The sequence below is a fragment of the Apteryx rowi genome, unplaced genomic scaffold (assembly GCF_003343035.1).
Source record: "Apteryx rowi isolate R43461 unplaced genomic scaffold, aptRow1 scaffold_19, whole genome shotgun sequence".
Classification (NCBI taxonomy): Eukaryota; Metazoa; Chordata; class Aves; order Apterygiformes; family Apterygidae; genus Apteryx; species Apteryx rowi.
The window spans coordinates 4,189,660-4,207,990 of record NW_020448196.1 but is presented as its reverse complement, the minus strand read 5'-3'; the positions used below and the strand labels follow the sequence as shown (position 1 = coordinate 4,207,990).

The 18,331-nt window shown below is 48.5% G+C and overlaps 1 protein-coding gene, 1 long non-coding RNA gene and 2 other non-coding genes across 4 annotated transcripts in view; 1 reads left to right on the top strand and 3 right to left on the bottom strand.

The window, feature by feature from the left end:
• Positions 1–2,806: 2,806 nt before the first annotated feature.
• FAM69B (family with sequence similarity 69 member B) lies at positions 2,807–8,401 on the top strand (the record flags this gene model as incomplete). Its single annotated transcript, XM_026062070.1, has 4 exons — positions 2,807–3,094; positions 5,139–5,246; positions 5,922–6,098; positions 7,158–8,401. Coding segments are annotated over 4 exons (1,386 nt in total), but the record flags the coding sequence as incomplete, so codon positions are not given.
• A 2,139-nt stretch (positions 8,402–10,540) lies between these two features.
• The window catches only part of LOC112964331, an 8,053-nt gene continuing 262 nt past the window's right edge, over positions 10,541–18,331 (bottom strand). Inside the window, exons 2-7 of the long non-coding RNA XR_003252926.1 lie at positions 18,030–18,225; positions 16,531–16,644; positions 16,313–16,363; positions 15,615–15,665; positions 14,281–14,333; positions 10,541–10,968 (exon numbers count right to left, since the gene is read on the bottom strand). This is a non-coding gene — a long non-coding RNA (uncharacterized LOC112964331). The remainder of the gene's footprint in view (positions 10,969–14,280; positions 14,334–15,614; positions 15,666–16,312; positions 16,364–16,530; positions 16,645–18,029; positions 18,226–18,331) is intronic.
• Positions 16,141–16,274, bottom strand: LOC112964367. Its single transcript, XR_003252937.1, has one exon. It is a non-coding gene; the product is annotated as a small nucleolar RNA SNORA17 (small nucleolar RNA).
• On the bottom strand, positions 16,885–17,020 carry LOC112964366. The gene has a single exon (XR_003252936.1). It is a non-coding gene; the product is annotated as a small nucleolar RNA SNORA17 (small nucleolar RNA).

Sequence of the window (18,331 nt, the reverse complement as noted above, 5' to 3'; positions counted from 1 at the left end):
CGGCCCCGCGGAGCGGCTGCATAAGGCGCAGCCGGACGGCGGTGCCGGTGCCGGTGCCGGTGCCGGAGGGAAGCCGCGCTGCCCCTGGAGCGCACGGGGAGTCCATCGCTGAGCCCTGCCCGAATGGATGCACAAGCCGATGCAGCAGTGCAGCAGCAAGAACCATCCCCTCGCCTCCCCGGCTTGGCTTTCCTTTTCCCCCTCCTCCCTTCCGTGGCGCTGGCGGCGGCGCTGCGCGGGGCTGGGGGCTGCCGCGGGGCGGGCGACCCTTCCCCGGTGCGAGAGGCGCCGCGTCCCCACCGCGCCGCAGGAAAACTCCCGGGCGGCTGCGAGCGCCGGGCCGGGCGGTTGCTGGCCTGGGTGTTTCCTCTGCAGCAAAGGGATGAGAAATCCCGACTCTCGCCAAGTTCCCGGGCTCCGGGGGTTCCCAGGGAAAGCCCCGCTGCGCCAGGCTCCGGCGCGATCACACGGAGAACCGGCTAACGTGGGGAGGGGGCTTCTGGGCAGGCGGGGAGACCCGGAGCGCAGCGGGAGGATGGAGGCACGGCGCGGAGGCAGGAGCCGGGGGAAGCTCCGGGCAGAGCTCGTGGCCACTGATGCTTCGCTGCCTGCAGCCAGAGCGCTGCAGCGATGGCTCAGCTCTGCCGGACACTGGATGGCCGCACTGCCGGACGGACCGGTGTCCCCGCCAGACCGGTGTCCCCGCCGGGCTGAGCCGGGAGCCTGCCGGGCGCTGCCGCTCCGGGCAGACGGGCCTTTGGCAGCTGAGCCACCGCAGCAGGCTGTCTGCTCTCCAGAAAACCTTGGAAAAAAGGCCTGAAGAGCTGCTGCCTGGTGTGCACTGATGCGTGGTGTAAATCGCCGTGGAGCGGTGCCAGCGGCGGGGGCCCACGGGACGGCGGGGAGCAGAGCCCGGCCCAGAGGGGACGGGGAAGCCGGTTCACGTTGGCGCGAGTGCGGACTGGGAGCTGGATCCCCATCGTGCTGGGATCACCCGTGCGGATACGCGGTGGCAGCGGCAGCGAGATGACGGTCACGCTAAACCGCCCCGTGGAGCGTGCCAGCCCTGGCGCCGTCCCAGGCCGCCGGGACCTGCAACGAAACAACGTCCCCGGGCAGAGCCTCGCCGCCGCCGCTGCCCCGTGCCAGCCCGGCGAGGAGACGGGAGCGCAGGCGCCGGCAGAGCGGCCCTGGCAGGGCGCGGGGAGCTGCTGGGGAGCAGCAGGGATGGAGCAGGCCTTTGCGTCGCTCCATTCGTTTTGCCTTTGAAGCCCGGGGAGAGGAGGAGGAGACGCTTGCAGGGATGAGACCGTCTGCAGGGGAGCTGCCCGGCTCTCGCTCCCCGGGGCATCCCCTGCCCGTCACCCTGCTGAGACCTAGAGGGCGACAACTCGTGACGCTGCATGCGCTGGGGCCCCGATGCCGCCTGCAGCAGCTGCTGGGGGAGAGGGAACAGTAGCTTGAAGAAAAGCTGCATTTAAGCGCTGTAAAGTTGCTTTTGCTTCCCATGGATCAGTCCTAAAACTAAATACATCAAGTCAAACAAGCAAAGAGCAATTCCAGCGCACCCTCCGGGTCTCCGAGAGGGAGGTGGCAGAGCCGCCCTGGCCTCGGGCTCCAGGAGCTCGGATGTGCTCCTTCCCCCAGGGCAAACCTTAGCGACCGCTGCAGACCAAACCGGTGCTACCAACCCCCGGCGCTGCGACGGTTCCCCACCTCCGGGTTCCGTTTCCACCATTTTATGCGAGAATGAAGCAGCGCTGCCTGTGCCGTGCTCAGCTCGTGTTCCCGACCCCCCCTCCGGCCTGGGAACGGGATGGATGCTTGGCTTGAATAAGCCCCAAAAGGGACATTTTGGTCCCTCCAGGATTTTACCACCCCCAGGACATGTCTCTGCCTCCTAACGGGCCCCTTACCTGGCAGCGGGGTGACGTGCGCCCGGCTTCGCTGCCTCCGGCTGCTTTTTGTTTTTTAGCTCTTAAGTGCAACACAGCCGCATAGGAATAGCCACACGTCTTTTACATTTGACAAGTCCTCATTGCAATTAGCTTCTCTTTTAAGAGGAATCAATTAGCGGCGCATCTGCTTGACAGGGAAACATGGCAGGCCGGCAGCGGGCATCGCGGGCCGGTTCACACTTTGGTATTTCCAATTAATGCGCGCGGTGTCGCGATCTCGACTCCAAACTAGACGCTTTCGCGCTTGTCTGCCGATTAGCCGGGAAACCCATTAATTCTGGCTGAACTCGGACGATCGGGCTGGGGAAGGCGCTCGGGGCCGCGGCCGCTGCAAAGCGCTCGGGGCTGCAGGGCTGAGCTGGTTCGCGTGCGCTATGAGCGCCCCCAAACCGAGCCGGGGGGGGGAGCTTGGGGGGGGGGACGGGGAGGACGGTGCTTTTCCTCCCCGGACCGAACGCCAGCAAAGCCAGGAGGGCCCTGCGGCCGCGGGAGAAACGCCTCCCGGGAGAGAGCGGAGCCTTCCGCGAGCGGCTGCGCTGCGGAGGGCAGGCGGTCACCGGCGCGCGGCTCATCCTCTGGGCAGGCGGCTGCGCGGCCGTCGGCCCCGCGGGGCTGAGCGCTTCAGCCGGCTCCTCCGAACCCAGCGCTGTAATCTCCCTGCTTTTAGGGAATTTTAAATGACCTACTTGCAGCGGGAGTTGCATAAGAGACTGGTGAATATATATATATATATATATATATATATACACACACACACACACACACACACATATAAGGGCTGAAATTTCCACCAGTGCTCAAATTGGTTTGTAGAGGGGAAAAAAAAAAAATAATAATAAAATCATCGCGGGGACTTGCGCTTCCCCAGCACAGGTCTGAGTCACTCAGATCAGTGGGGACCGGGGACAAACCCACCCGGCAGCGCGGTGGGAGCTGCTGCAGCAGCCGGAGGTGCCTTGCGCAGAGCCCCGGCCCTCACCTCCCTTTCCCTCCTCTTCCAGGGCCGCCTGCCCGGCATCAAAGTGAAATACCTGCTGGTGGTGTGGCTGGGCATCTTCGTGGGCAGCTGGGTGGCATACATGCACTACGCGTCCTACTCGGAGCTCTGCCGGGGCCACGTCTGCCGCGTGATCATCGTGAGTGCCGGCGAGCCGCCCGCGCCGCGGGGCCGCGGAGGGAGCGGGTGGGAACGGCCGAGGGCTCGTGCGCCGCGGAGCTCGGACCGCATCCCGTCGGGGTGGCGGCAAAGCCGGGGCACGAGGTGCCGGAGGGCAGCGCGCCGGGCCGAGCGGACACGGGCAAATCGGCGCCCAGGCCGGTCCGTGGAAACGAGCTGCAATGTCAAGGCAACGACGGCGGGATGCGCGCGCGGGAGAGCAGAAGTAGAGGCTGCTTGCTCAAGGCTTGCTCAGGAAGGTCTCTTTTCCCCCAAATCCGCTAGCAGGAAAGGAGAGCTCCCCAGAGCAGAGGGAAGTGGTGCAGCCCCACCACTTTAAAGGCTCTGGGCCATCCCCGAGACGGCCGGTCCTGCAGCCGGTCCCACCGGCCGCAGCTGCTGCCGCTTCCACCGCGGCTCAGGTGCACCGAGACACTCGTCTCTCCATGCCCCCCCTTAAAAAAACCCTTGCTCCGTGGCCAGCGGTGAGCTGCATCTTTGATCCTGGGGCAGAGGAGTCCTGGGGCTGGGGTTTCCTTTGCACAAACACCCCAGGGAGTTTGGGGAAGTCGCCCACCGGCGGCCAGCCAGCCCCGGAGCCGCCGGGTGGTCCCAAAAGGCAGCCAGACCTGCAGCAAACACCAAGGTGACGTTGCAGTGGTGCCACGCACAACCGCTCTGTCCCAGAGAACCTCAAAATCCCCAGAGCAAAGTAACTTTTTGGCAGCTGCAGATATTGCTCCTGCCTCCAAACAGCCTGCGTGGCTTTGCAATCAGACTGCCTGTTTTAAAAGGTGTTTCTCTCTTGTGTGAAAGACTCGCACGAAACCAAAGGAAACAGGCTCACCAGGGATGCAGTGACACTGATGAGAAACAAAATGCTGTCAAATATATAAAGTAAATCGAGAAACAACAAGGGAAATGTGTGTTTGTGTAATCGCCCATTGATTGCCACCTTAACTGTTAATTTCTGGCACTGGTAACAAATAATTCAGGCAAATGTACTTCCAGAAGTCATCAGCCTCCCTTGAGTAGACTGCAAGATGGTTTTTAAGTGCACCTAAAACTAGTTGGTGTTTACTTACTCATTAGCTGTCCCAAGGCCTGCACCACTTCCCAGGGTCTGAGCAGCTCGTGTGCTAATAAATGCTGCTGCATTTACTAATTTAGCACAGCTCTGCGGCACAACAGAACTTCTTAAAACAGCAAATAGATGTCCACCAAGGGAAAACTAGCAAAAGAAGCAGGGAGTTTGCACTGTTTCAAGCTCCATCTGTGAATGAGTCCAGCCCCAGCAGAACCAGAGCGGGGCTGTTGTTGCACGTGGGTTGCTGGAGCTGCGGTCTGGATTCTCTGCAAAACCAGCTGGACTCAGCTCTGTGCAGACACAGTCACGAGGAGACTGTGACCTTAGAGGCCAAACCCCTTTTTGACAAACATAAACTGCATTGCCACTGCTACGGGAGCAGCGAGCAACGTCAGTGCAAGGTGCAGGGTCGAGCTGCAGCGAAGCGGGTGGTGAGGGAATCTCAGGTGCCGTGGGAAAGCATCAAGGCCGTGGTGCTGGTTGCACTGCTGGCTTTCTAATTCCGCTCATTCGTTGGGAGACCTGTCACCACGGCTCCGACTGGCGCCTGGGAAGGAGAGCGCCTTTATCCAGGGCGCTGGACTCGCAGCAGCCAGAGGCTGACTTAGAGGCTGGGCAGCTGCGGCTCATAACGCACAGGGAAACCTCTCGGCTGTGCTGTGCACGTGTCGAACGTGCGAGCGCGCAGCTACCAAGCGCTGACTCCAGCCTGGCTGCGGGAAAAGGTGGGCGAGGAGCTCGGAGCACAGCGGGTTACGGGGAGCAGGACCTGGCAGGCAGGATGGGGAGGCGCAGAAGGGGCTTGCATGCACCCAGGCTCTGGGGTGTGTTTGGGGCATCCCAGCTCCAAAGCTGTGGGACTGAGGCTGTATATCTTGGATCGCCCCCTTTCATCTTGCACCACCGTGAATTCCTCTCTCTGCCTTCCTCTCCCCAGTGCGACCAGTACAAGAAAGGAATCATTTCTGGCTCGACATGCAAAGACCTGTGTGAGGAGCACACCCTCCGCTTCCAGCGCTGCCTCTCCTCCTCTCCCACGCAGCAGGTGGGTCACCACGTGGGCAAAACTGTCTCTCCCCCTCTAGGGAGATCAACTAGCTACAGGAGAAGGGTGCAATCACCCCCCAAAGCGGTATCTGCCAAGCTCTGCCCACTCCCACTTCTGTTCCTCATCCTGTATCACCCAGGTCTTTTGCCTGGAAGAGCTGGAGCAGGCTCTTCTCAAAGCCCTGCTGGGCTGCTGCTCGCCCGGAGCTGCAGCGCTGGCCGGCTTGTTCAGCTGGGTTCCCGGCACTGGCACAGCAGATAAGAGGGAAACCCCTCGAGGCATCGCTCAGTCCCTCTGCAGACCTGCTGTTGGGCTGGATGACGCCCTAGCTCCCACATGGCCTCCTGGAGCACGGCGCGCACGTTCCCCAACCCTTTGGCTATCAGCTGGCCAGGCAGAAAGGCCGTAACTAGGTTCTGAAGCTACGGCACCTCTTTCTTTCCCCTGCTTCTGCATACCAGATGGGAGAGACGCTCGCAGAGCGAGGGAAGCGTACGGCCCTTCCCTTCGCTGAAGCTGCCCTGCAGGCAGAAGTCTCCAAGGCTGGAGGCGCCGTGTCCTGGGGCCAGAAACCTCCCGCGTTCTGCTCACTCCTGTCAACCCACAAGCCTATTCTCTGTGTTTGCTGTTATTTTTCCCCTGTCTTTACCGTTTCCCTCTCCTTTGCTGTAGGTTTACAGTGGGCTCTGGAAGGAGAAAGAGGTGATTATCAAATGCGGTATTGAAGAGGCCTTAAAGGCAGAGAGCAACCCGGATTCTGTGCCCAGGAGGGATGTGGTTCTCTTTGACAAACCGACACGAGGGACATCGATGGATGAGTTCAAAGAAATGCTCCTGAATTTCCTGAAGGTCAGTGTGGCAAATCCCTCCAGGAGCCTTTAAGGCCTGGAATGCTACTTACCAGTAGTAAAGAGCCTAAGCTAAACCCATCTTCCCTTCCATTTAAATAAGAGCTCTTAGGGTCAGAGGTCTCTCATCAGAGCTGAGTTGGTGCAGGATCTGGCTCCTTATGACACATATTGCAGAGCAAGTACCTGGTTAACTGTGAAGAAACTTGGTTCTTACATAGGACGGCTGATTTGCAAGGTTTCTGTCACCAGTAGCCCTGGAGGCTGCTGTCCTGTGGCTGAGTGACGTCCGTGCACAGCAAAGTTTATTCGCAAAACCATGGGAGGCCCTTGCAGTGACAGTCCTGTTCAAGAGCAATTACAAGTTACTCCTTGTACAAAATGTATTCAGAGCTTCAAAGGCCACAGTGACACGTTATAACGCAGGTGACACCAGGAACAAGAGGGTGGCAAAAATAAGGTTTCTTCCCCTTGACAGGACCGAGAGCAGGATAAGCCCTCCATTATATGAAAAGCGAGTGATCTTTCAAGAGGCCAGACCACAAGCGGTAGCCCAGGAGCACAGGCTCTCGCGGCCGTGCTGTGCCGCTCCTGCGCGGCCGACGGCATGGCCTGCTGGGGCTGCGTCACTGGCAAGCAGTGGTCTCGCACGTCAAAGTTTCTGAATTGCAGCTGAGTCCTTTCCTAAGCAGTATTATGTACTGTCTGCCCTTAGCACAGGGTTTCTATTACAGTGATAATGTCATGTAAATCAGAGGCTCCGAGCAGAGCCAAACTCAGGCCCATCTCATGCCAGCTGTGACTCATGCCCTGTCCAGCATGTGCTCTAAAAGGTTTTTTCCCATCCGAGTTTAGAGCAGCCCCTAGGCTGCTACAATTATGCTGGAGCAAAACCCGCCCAGCTGTAACATAACACAAGACTTGCTTTACCACTGCGGCTATTCTGTCTTCCTCCAAGCCAAGCGCTCGGTTCTTTGCTTCCCCAATTCATTTTCACAATACTGAGCCTGAACACAGAAAGCTTTAACAGGTCTGATGCCATTTCTCATTCTGTTTGCAGTCCAACCTAGGAGATCAGACTTCTCTTGCAGCCTTGGTGAGCCAGATCATCACCATGGCAGATGTGAACAGAGATGGGAAAGTGTCTTTAGCAGAGGCTAAATCCATCTGGGCACTACTTCAGCTCAATGAATTTCTTCTCATGCTCTCCTTGCACGAGAAAGAACACACTTCCAAACTCCTCGGGCACTGCGGGGACCTCTACATCACAGAGAAGATTCCCCACAACTCCCTCTATGGAACAGATGTCCCCCACTTCCTCCAGTCACTGCTGCCTTCAGTCATCCACCGACTCATCCACCAGTGGTTTGCACCAGCATGGCCCAGGCGGGCCAAAATCGCCATCGGCCTTCTGGAGTTCGTGGAAGAGATATTCCATGGGACATATGGGAACTTCTACATCTGCGAAACCAGCTTTAAGAATGTGGGCTACAATGACAAATACGACTTCAAAATGGTCAATCTGAGGAAGGTGGCAACAGAGATGACAATCAGAGGTTTCCTCAAGGGACGTCACTGTGAGCAGAACGTGGACTGCACCTATGGGAAGGACTGTATGGCGACTTGCGACAAACTCATGAAGCAGTGCAAAAGCGATATGGTGCAGCCCAACCTGGCTAAAGTCTGTGGGCTGCTGCAGGACTACTTGCTGTATGGAGCACCACCCGATTTGAAAGAAGAGCTGCAGAAGCAGCTCCGAACTTGTATGACCCTCAGTGGCCTGGCTAGCCAGATGGAAGTGCATCACTCCCTCGTGTTGAACAACCTCAAGACCTTGCTTTGGAAGAAGATTTCAAACACCAAATATTCCTAATGGGAGAAGCACAATCCCAGAGTTTAGAATCTAAAGTCCTCGGGTAAAGTCAAGCCAAGGGTCAAAGGCCTATTTCTCCTTCCTCTCCCCCACAGGAAAACACCCTATACAGGGAGTTCAGCATAGTTGCAGCCCCTTCTCCTTCATGAAAAGCAAAACATCATGACTTATACCACCCAGCAGAATCATTGAAACGGCGCTTTTGGCCTCCAAGAGCGTGCTGCAGAGCAGGAGTTTCAAGAGCCTGGCTGAATAGGCTTGGGGGAAGAAGATGACACAGGAAGAGATAAGGAACCGGAGCCCAGATGGAGGCATCTAACTGTTTCTTGATTAACAGGAAAGCAGAGCAGAAAGATGAGAATGAATCATTCATGCTGTACTTGTCACATCTTATTTTGATGAACATCTCTGATGTAAATAAATAGCTTTTTCGTGAATCACACCAGTACATCAATAGCAAAACAGCAGCCGTTTAAATACCGGCCTTCTTGTGATCTAAAAGAGAAGAAGGTAGATTACCCTACCCAAAAGTATCTACTTAAAAGCATCTGAGTCATTCACCATAAGATCCAGCTGTAACTTAGGAAGCAAATAAGCTGACTTTTCCACCCAAGAGAATCCTGACAATTGTTTCATTCCTTGTTAAGTGCCTGGCCCCATGGCAGGGATGCGATGGTTTAAAGGAAGCTCCCCACCCAGCTGCTTCTGCTTGTAGCATGAAATTGTCTGCAAGACAGTATGAGCCATTCCATTTCATGTGCCAGTTTTGAAAGCATATAGGGCAAGAATAGCTACAGGAAAGCTAAGGGCTACTACAGAAACAATTCTGACAGGTTACCATATATGTTCCATGTTACTTTGCATGATACTAAATCAGCCATTCAGGGATAAGTCAACCTCAATTTAATTCTCTTAAAATTAAGCTAGGCTTCCACTGCAGAGGTTAAAGATTAATACCAGAACAATCCATTGCTTCTCCCATTATTAAAATAAATTTCCAGGCAACCTTTCAACAGATACCAAGACATTTCCTCCTTTGGCTGCATAAATACTAGCAGGTCTCCAACTACAGTCCTGTTTCCTTTAAATGTTCAATTCTTCGACCTTTTAAAACAATGGGCAGAAAGGAAGAGTTTATGTAAACTACCATGAGCTTGCTGTCTGTTCCCAGCACAATCGTATTCCTGCTGCTGGACCATATGCCAGTGTTCTTGCCAATTGCTTAGTGAAGTGGAGCGTATATCTGACATACAACCACCGAGGAAAAAAAAGATTATGTCTAGCAGGATATATAGCCTCTGAAGGCAATCTTTAATGTCACGGCTGCAAACTTACGAGCCCTTTGGAAGAGAGATATCAGTATTCCCTCCTATTAGTTCTATAGGATCATCATTACCTCTCACGGTTATTTATGGAGGAAATGTTTGTGTGTCAACAGTGCTCTAAATCTAGCACAGAACCATTGCAGCTTGCTTCCCTCAGAGAAGTCAGCTTTCCAACATAATTCCTCTACAGAAAGGTTGAGCATCTTTAGGGTTTGTTCTGAAGGATGGCAAGACCATCCGAGTCCACCTTTAATTCCTTATTAACACTGCGGAGGAAGAGTCAGTGAAGACTCCACCTCCGGGTGCTGGACTGATACATGCAGCTATCAGTTCATCTGCCAGTTTGCAAAGGGACTGTTGGGTGAAGGGGGAGGAGGGGGCAAACGCTGGAATTTTTAATGATACATGTAGCTACCATAGCTTTTATTCTATTGTCCTCTATTCCCATGGCAACTAGCTCTACTGGCAGATTAATCTTCTTCTGCTATTAGAAAAAGGAACTTAAGCACTCCAAACCTTCCATTCAGGTTTTCCAGAAAGTTATTTTTGGTTCTCTAGTCTCTAGGCTTGAAATCTTACTGTGGACTTTTTCCACAGATAAACAGCATCCCTCTACATTTAATTTCCTCCAGTATTCCCCCACCCCCAAAGCAATACGATTAGATAAAGCAGCAGGTAAGCAGCCAGAAAGATGGAGGAAAGACATATGTTCCTTGCTTATCCACATAATCCTAAACACCAGAATCTCTTTAAGCATCGATGAGGAAAACATGAAGTTCAGGGAGAGAGACAATGTACTAAACAGAACTAGTTAAGACAGCTTTATTCAAATAAAGACACTTTTGACAAAAACCTATCACATTTGGACTGACACTCTCAAGCATCAGACTTTTGACTCACACATCCTGGCTTTGCATTTGGAAAACAAAACTGAGTTTTGTCCCTCACTAATAAAAAGCACAAGTGTTTCTGAACACATATTTATGGTTTACAAGCTACCCTACAATATGGGAGAAAAATGACTAAAGCCTGATCTTCAGAGCAGCTGTTGCTCTAATAGCTTAACAGATTTCGAGAGCATTAGAAAGGGAGCGAGGTAAGAAGCAGAACTTCACCTTTCATTGTTCAAGGCAAAGACACAAACAGTTCTCATACACACTAAGAAAAGTTCTAAATCCTAGAAAGGTTAAAAATGAATATTACTTGGGGTACTATAAAAATACAAGCACAATCATTTCAAACTACTGCAGTTGGCATCTTTATTTCATTTTTGTTTTTAAAACCCCTTCTTAGCCATGTGGAGAAAACACAAGATGACACAAAAGTACTGTAGAATCTGGCTGTGAAAATAGTGTATGAGTTGGGATTACTGGGAGAAGGGAAGATTACAACTTTTAAGATGTATTCAGCAGGAGCACAGCAAAAATAGAAAGGATGCTTGGAGCAGAACAACTATAATTTTTTTTAAACTGACATTTGACTACACAGGTTGCAGCAAATACTCTGAATCACAAGCAACATCACATGTACTTTCACTGACTGTAGTGTTGGAGTTTATTTGAACCCATGTACGAGAAAAGATGAAGCTTTAGGAATCTTCAAACGCAGACACTGCTAACCTTTTCTTTTGCTGTAGGCAGGTTTGCTAGAAATTCTAAAACTCGTGGCATGATCTGCAAATAAATAAAAGCCCCAGGATGTTAGAAAATAACTTCAATAGCCAGCAATCTTCTCCAGTTCCAAAGCATTTAAATTTCCTGAGCTGTGCTATAGATGAATCTTTGCAACACTTATTTCTAGGGTGCATTCCAATTCTTTCATTGTACTCCTGTTTTCACGTACAGGACACTTTCTTGAAATCCACAGACTAAAATAAGCAGTGATATAACAGCTTCCAAAGAACTCTAGTAAGAAAGAGGTAAAGGCTTTTATGGCCTTATCCCTAAAAAAATCCTCAACGCACAACCTGAAATGGATACTAAATTAATATTACAGATATGTGCAGATATACAAATTTGCAGATTATATAAAATCAGAGCCTCAATCTGCACCTTCCTGCAGCATCTTCTTATTCCAGCCCTGTAAATTCCATACCAAAAAAGGTCTCATCAAGTAATGGGGAGGTAACTTTTGTGCAAGCCATAGGAACGACAGCATTTTGTAGACTGCCAGGCTCTCGGAGAGCTCATTGTATTCTGCTCAGCTTGAACTTATTTTCATTATGCTTAGGCCCTAGTATATTAAGTCTCAACAACAGAGGGATTTGTAGCTTCAATGTGTAGCTTCACACCTTTGAACTTCTCCTTACCTGTTAGTTTAAAACACAAACAAACAAAAAAACCACACAGGTCGGCCACTATTTTAATGTCAGTGTTATCCAAAACAACCATTTAAGTTCTCCTTTGCATCTTGAGACTGAATGTAGATATTTATTCTTTGCATTTCTGTAACTGTTTTGTTTGACTTACTGGGTATCAAACTACTTTAGAGTTCGCAGCAAAATACTGCTCCACACAATGCTTTCACTTACAGAAAAAAACTTCTCAAAGTAAAATCTCACCACAGGAGTTTTGAACTAGTACTTTTCAAGGTATTTACATTTTTGTGTTGGTAAATCAAGTACAAAGGAAGAAAAACTCTGTTTATTTCAGTGTTCAAAGCTATAACAAAGCAGTTCTAAACTGTAAAGGGTTGACTTAATGCGCACCAAGATTTTTTTTTTTCCTCCTTTCTCTCAAGACCACTTCTACTTCAAAACATTCATCTTTTTTACAGCTGAAAGCCAGGTAATTCTTTCAGTAAAGTAATATTTATAGCCTGCGATTGTTGCTCGGTCTTGGGAAGATGGTTAGCAGCATATGCTAACTGGAAGATTTTAATAAATATGCTATATCTAACATACCAAAGTTTTAAAGAGCCTCATTAGGCACTCACGACCCCTACAAGACCCTTGATTTGAGTAAAGGCTGATGAAAAAATCAAATACATATTTCAGGGTTAAAAGAAGCCAGGAAATTTAAATGGAACAGTTGCATCCTAACGCATGCCTCTTTGCATAACCGTATCCCCAACAACCTTATTAGCATTCTTTTCCAAAGCCACTCCTTTTAGGCAGTTAGGCAGTGGCTTTTCCCAATTAAATGGCTCATTTTGCAGCCAGCAGCTACCCGCTTGGTTAATGGCACCTTTAGCCCTCATAATGCCCATTTAATGAGGACATTTTCCACCATTTAGCAGTGTCAGATTTTGTCAGGCTAGTACTCAGTGCAGAGCCTTCCAGAGCTTCAGAATGCTCGCGAAGCCATAGCTTTTCTCTCTCACCACTTGTTTCAGTAACACCAGCCCAGCAGAGGCCCACATGTACCACATCACCCAAAAAAGGACCGTGACGCACAGAATTACTACAATGCATCAACACCTTTGCTCCTTAATGGCTCACTGCCTTGGAGGTCAAGTTTTCTTGCCAGCACGCTAGCACATCAACACAGCAGAAATCAATTAAAGCAGCAACACTGTGCCGAATTATATTTTTGCTATTTTGTCTGCTGTGTTATCTGCTAGAATTTGATGCACAGAGAAGATAGATCTCTTCCTGAGAAACAGGGCAAAGCATTCCACTTTTGCATTTACTGAAGGTTAACTTTACTGTTTTAAAAAGACTTCAGGTTTTGGCATATCTTTTTTTGCTTATATTACCGATATCAATCTTTTTACTTGTTTCTTTCTTCAGTATGCCTAAGACACCATCTCTCATTATATTCTGAATTTGTGACACGACAAACACTTTCAGTAGCATTCTGTGTTACAATGTGGTAAGAAGAGACCTCTTCTGATAAATAGCTCAGGCACTTTAAAACATGTAAAAGTGTAGGCTCTCAGCAAAGGTGTCTACTTGATTAAAACAGGACTTCACTGTGGAGACAACTGAGAGAAATGCTTTACTTCAGTAGCTTAGCATCAGGCCTGTTGTATCGTTTGTTAACATCAATTTAATTTTAAATGGACTAGTTCTTCCATGTACCAATGTCTTAAGAAGTGATTTTCTTTTAATTAACTTTTGGTTTGTAACCGGTAACATCTAAAAAAAATTCCTAAATAAAAATACTTTTTTCCCCTCCAACTAGCTCTCATACACTTCTGCTATTTTGTTTAGCTGCTATAAATGCATTTACATCCATTCTTTAAGAACATCAACTACAAAGCAGCCTACACATCCTTTCTGCATCACCCTGACACAAATACAACACTGCAGTCACATTTATGTCTCAACAGGGCAACAATTATTAACAGTTAAGTCTCATCACTGCCTGGCTTGGGCAACAGAGCTAAAACAGCAGCTGAACTTAACTGAGCGATCAAGTGTCTGGCCCAAAAGTTGCAGGAAGCACTGACATGCAGCTTGCTCACTGGCTTGCCAAACAGCTGTTCTCATTCTCAGAATGTGGAACTGATGATGTTCCAAGTTCATTTGCATGAGCTTTTACCCTTTACATAAAACTACACATTTACAAAACAAAATCCTGTCTTCGCTACTTATCTGTCAGAATACAAGAGTTCTGACTCACTGACAGGTGCCCTTGAAAGGATGCGCTTTGGGAGCTGAGGAATAAAATGCACTTCACAAATGAGGCATGAAGAAATTCATCAGAAATGTGTTTAAGACTGCTTACAAATATTTTAAAGATCATAGTGGTTTTTTTGAAAATAAACTAAAAATTGCTGCTGTACCTGAATGGATGAACCTGAAAACATTCCTCCTTAAGTAGATGTTTGTGAGCAAAAAAGATGAAAGAATATTGAATTTTAAGTTCTTTTCACAGTTACACATTCAAGATGTCACCAGCAGCAAGTATTTAATTTGTCCAAGTCTCTTAAGAAGTCAGAGGGCCACGGTGTGTCAGCCCAAGGACTTGTCCCCTAACACTGACTATTTTGGTAACACATTAGGGTTTGAGTAGGTTTCCAAGAACTGACATAATGCCTACCTTCAATACTTGAAGCAAGTTCCAGAAGAACTCATTCCTATTCTCACATGTACCTGTAAGAAGGAAAAAGATCTGGGGGTTTTTTTTGTTTTTTTGTTTTTTTTCCTCCCAGAAGCAAGCATGATTTTAAAGACATACTTCAGAAGATTCACTCTGATTTGAAGGCAGGTATTCATACATAAAGTGACTAAATTGTTGATTGCACCTTCTGGTCAACCTTACTTAGCACTTTTGAGAGTCAAGATGTTGTTGATAGAGTAGTTACATTTTAAGTACAGTAAATTTTAGAAGTAGGGTACTATTTCCTTCATATACTAAATCCACACCCAACTGCTTCTACCTCACTCCAGTACTTTCAAAACAACAAACTTAGGCATCTGTTTCCCTTGCCTCCTCCACACACAGGTGTAATTCTTGGTATCTACATAATGTTAATCCCTGCAAAATTCAAGAGGCATGGTATCCCCATTCCACAGACAGAACAGGCAGCAAACACTGATGTCTTGCAGGCCACAAGGACGGCAAAAATAGGATTAAAGAGTTCAAGAATAGAACTATTACTTCTATTTGTCCTTGCAAAAAAGGAAAGGACCTTCTCCTGATGCAGTTAAAATTGGCATCCATTTAACTGCCTTTCAAAGGAAATTTGCTCCATCTTCCGCTGATTCTCTGGAGAAAGAGGTGTGCATGGAAATCATGTTAAGCTACTAATGTTGAGCTACTTGCAAGTTTCAGGCACAGGAAGCCCCTTCATCTCTGCCCCCTTAATGACATTAACAGATCACAACAGCAAAACTTCTGAGGACTCAGGACTATTACAATAAAGAATACTGAAGTCTGCCATTCCTCCATAACGGTATCAGATGCAATATGCAAGAAGCCTGAATTAGCTTTCAATCTCTCTGTTGTGGTGAGATCTTAACTGCAAGATCATCCCCCTACACCTGGAGTCAAAACATGTTGCTGACTCAGAGGCTTTTTCATCTATGGTATCTAACAAGTGAATTTGAGACAAGTTCTTATGGCTTCCCACCTCTTCCTCTGCAGTTTGCAACAAGGGGAAAAAAAGAAAATTCTGAAATTTATACCTACAAAATTGTTTCAGGCTACATCTATGTTACACCTAGACCGGTATTTGAACGCAAGAGTTAGGAGGTAAGCATAGGGCAAGACTGAGTTCAACACAAGTTTAACAAACAGCTTTATGAAGAAAGTCCTGTTCTCTGTATGTTAAACTGTTAAGATATTAGCAAAGTGCAAAAATTTCAACACCAACTCCAGCCAAAGTCATAACTCACATGCCTTCTATCATATAGGTTCAAAAAACCCCTCACCTTTTTTCTGTGAAAATGTCTTCTTGGACATCTGCCTTCAGAGTTTTCTGTCTAAAAAACACATATCAAAAGGAATTAAGAGCAAGAAAAATGGATGTGAGCCACAATTCAGAAGGATTTTTCAGAGTTTTAAGGAAGTAGTAGCTGACTTCAAACTCAGACTCAGCTGCATATTCTTTTCTTTTCTGAGAGGATGGGGTGGGGAAGAGCACAGACTGCAAAACCACAAGGTAAAAACACTGTGCAGTCCTATATTCCCACGGAAGAATCCTGAGTAGAGGAAGGCATCAGGAAAGCTACACTGACAGTTTTCAAGTGTGCTGCTCAGCATACTGAGCGCACAGGACTGATGATGTTTGATGGCAGAAAACTCGATTGTATCTCTTGTCCTTCATTAAAGGAATGAATGTCCTTCACGCTGAAGGACAAGGGCTAGTTTCTGTACCCTACCCCTCCACAGCTGTGAATCCTTCATCTTTCATCTTTTAATATTAAGGAAAAAAGAAAAAAGGTAAAGCAAGAAGCAATTGTCAGGCTGTGGATCATCCCTGAGCGCTCACAGGTTTCGGAGCGCTAGCAAAGACGTAGCCTTTTCCTCTCTGCCACCTAATGACACAAACGTGGCACAACAGCCACATTTGCAACACGAGCTGGGGCATGGAGCTAATCAACACTGACTTGCATGAACTACTGCTCACCTCAGGTCTTTGAGAAAACCTCCTGGGTCTGCCATGTTTACCTGCCTTTCTCTGAAAAAGAAAAATGATAAATATATAGAGCATTTATAGTATCTGTTTAGACACTCTTCAAGGCCTGGTAACATGGCTATTGTTTCACTGCCGACAGAAGTCTGAGAAGCCCAGTCCAAGAGGCAAGCTAAAGAAATAGAAGCACACAGAGAAGGCATGTTTTTTACCTTCAGAAGAGGAAGAGGGCCAGGGCTGCAGGCATACAACTCCCAGAATCTGCTCTCAGTGATGTCACCAACTTGCCACGTGGCTTTAGATCACTTCAACTCACATTCTTCCATCTGTAATACAAATACAAATCTACATACCAACTATGCCTACAGCTTTCAAGATTAAATATTAAGAAAGCCCTGCAGCCTTTTTGCTACACATCTGCTACAGTACGTATAGGACAGCATCCATTTCTACTGCATACAGATCTCATGCTTAAATCAGAATGGTCAAAAAAAGGGGAAAGAAAAAAAAAAAGGAGAGGTTTAGTTTCTCAAGAGCCTCCTAATAAAACCAGCCTATTTATAAACAATGTCAGGCTATCAATCACTCTGAATGCTCACAGGTTTCAGAACAAACGAGCGTAGAACATAGCCTGTTTCTCTCTGCCACCTAATGACACAAAGATGTCACAGCAGCCACCTTTGCAACGCCTGTAGGGGCAGGAACCAATTCAATAAAATCTGATAGATAAGTGGAAGTTACATGAAAAATTACGCTGAGGATTACAATGCATCAACAAACAAAAAGCACTTCATTACATTTACACCAGTTTGAAACAAAAAAGAGTGAGCTTATAATAATCTTTTGCACTATGTGCAACTAAGATATTTCTATTGCTGATTCTCAGAGAACACTTCCAAAACTGGTTACAGAGTGTAAGATTAAGACCAGATGGATCATTAGCTCCCATTAGCCATTAATGAATCTGATATACCAAGTAGCCCAGTTTGAACTATTTCAACTCAGCAAGCTCAACACCACACTCACATGTACTTATAAAACCTGATTCTTAAGTTAATCACTCTTCTTATGCTTACTGAAACAAGTACTTTAAGTCATTCTGCTGTGTAGAAAAAACACTAAGACTGAAAAACATGATGTTTGCAGGTATCTATAAGATCAAGACTGTGTCACCTATTCAGTAAAGTAGTATCACAAAGGTATTTGGTCTATTTGTAGATAGAAGGTGTAATGCACCACTTAGAGAGTTGAGGAGATCCCTGTACTCATTTGCCTGAATCACTAGTGTTTTTTTTTTTTTAAAGCATCAGACCTTTTACATAGAACTTAAGGCCAAAGTTCAGAAAGATTACGATGGAGCTCAGCCACCCTTAAAGTCTACACTAAGAACAACTCTTCTACAACACCCTGCAGTTGTCTCAGCACCCTCTTTGCCTTATCACTCTTCACTGACCCTACACACTTCAGCATTATTCTTTCTGCTTCACACTGAACATCCCAGTGTCTGGAGCAAAGGGAGCACTGGAGTCCAGGGCATCCACTGTTCTCCATCTTGCTGTCACCAGCCACGTGGCTGAGCAGGACACGCTGCTTCCAGGCCAAGTCCAGACATCTCCATTAGCGGGGAAAGGAAGGGACTGAGAGCCTGACTTTGCTAGGAGTCACCCTGAGCAACCCTGCAAGACCACCCCTCCGCACGCAGCCAACCCACCTGTGCAGGCACAGGGAACATCTGTGGCTCCGTGCAGGCCTTCCTCCTCTTCCTCTCCACGCACAGGAGCTGCGCTTGGCTGCAGCCACATCCTCACGGCCCCGAGGAGCAGCAGGGGCTGCCAACAGCCAGGAGCTGCGGCCAGAGCCCGTCTTGCAGCAGGAACCTCGCAGCGACATGACGCAGGAAGGGGCACCTGAGCAAAGAGCACCAGGCAGTCAGTGAGGCACGACCCTGCCGGCGGGCACAGGAGACCCCCTCCGCGGCTGATACACGCCTCCCCCCACCCCCGAGGGGCCGAG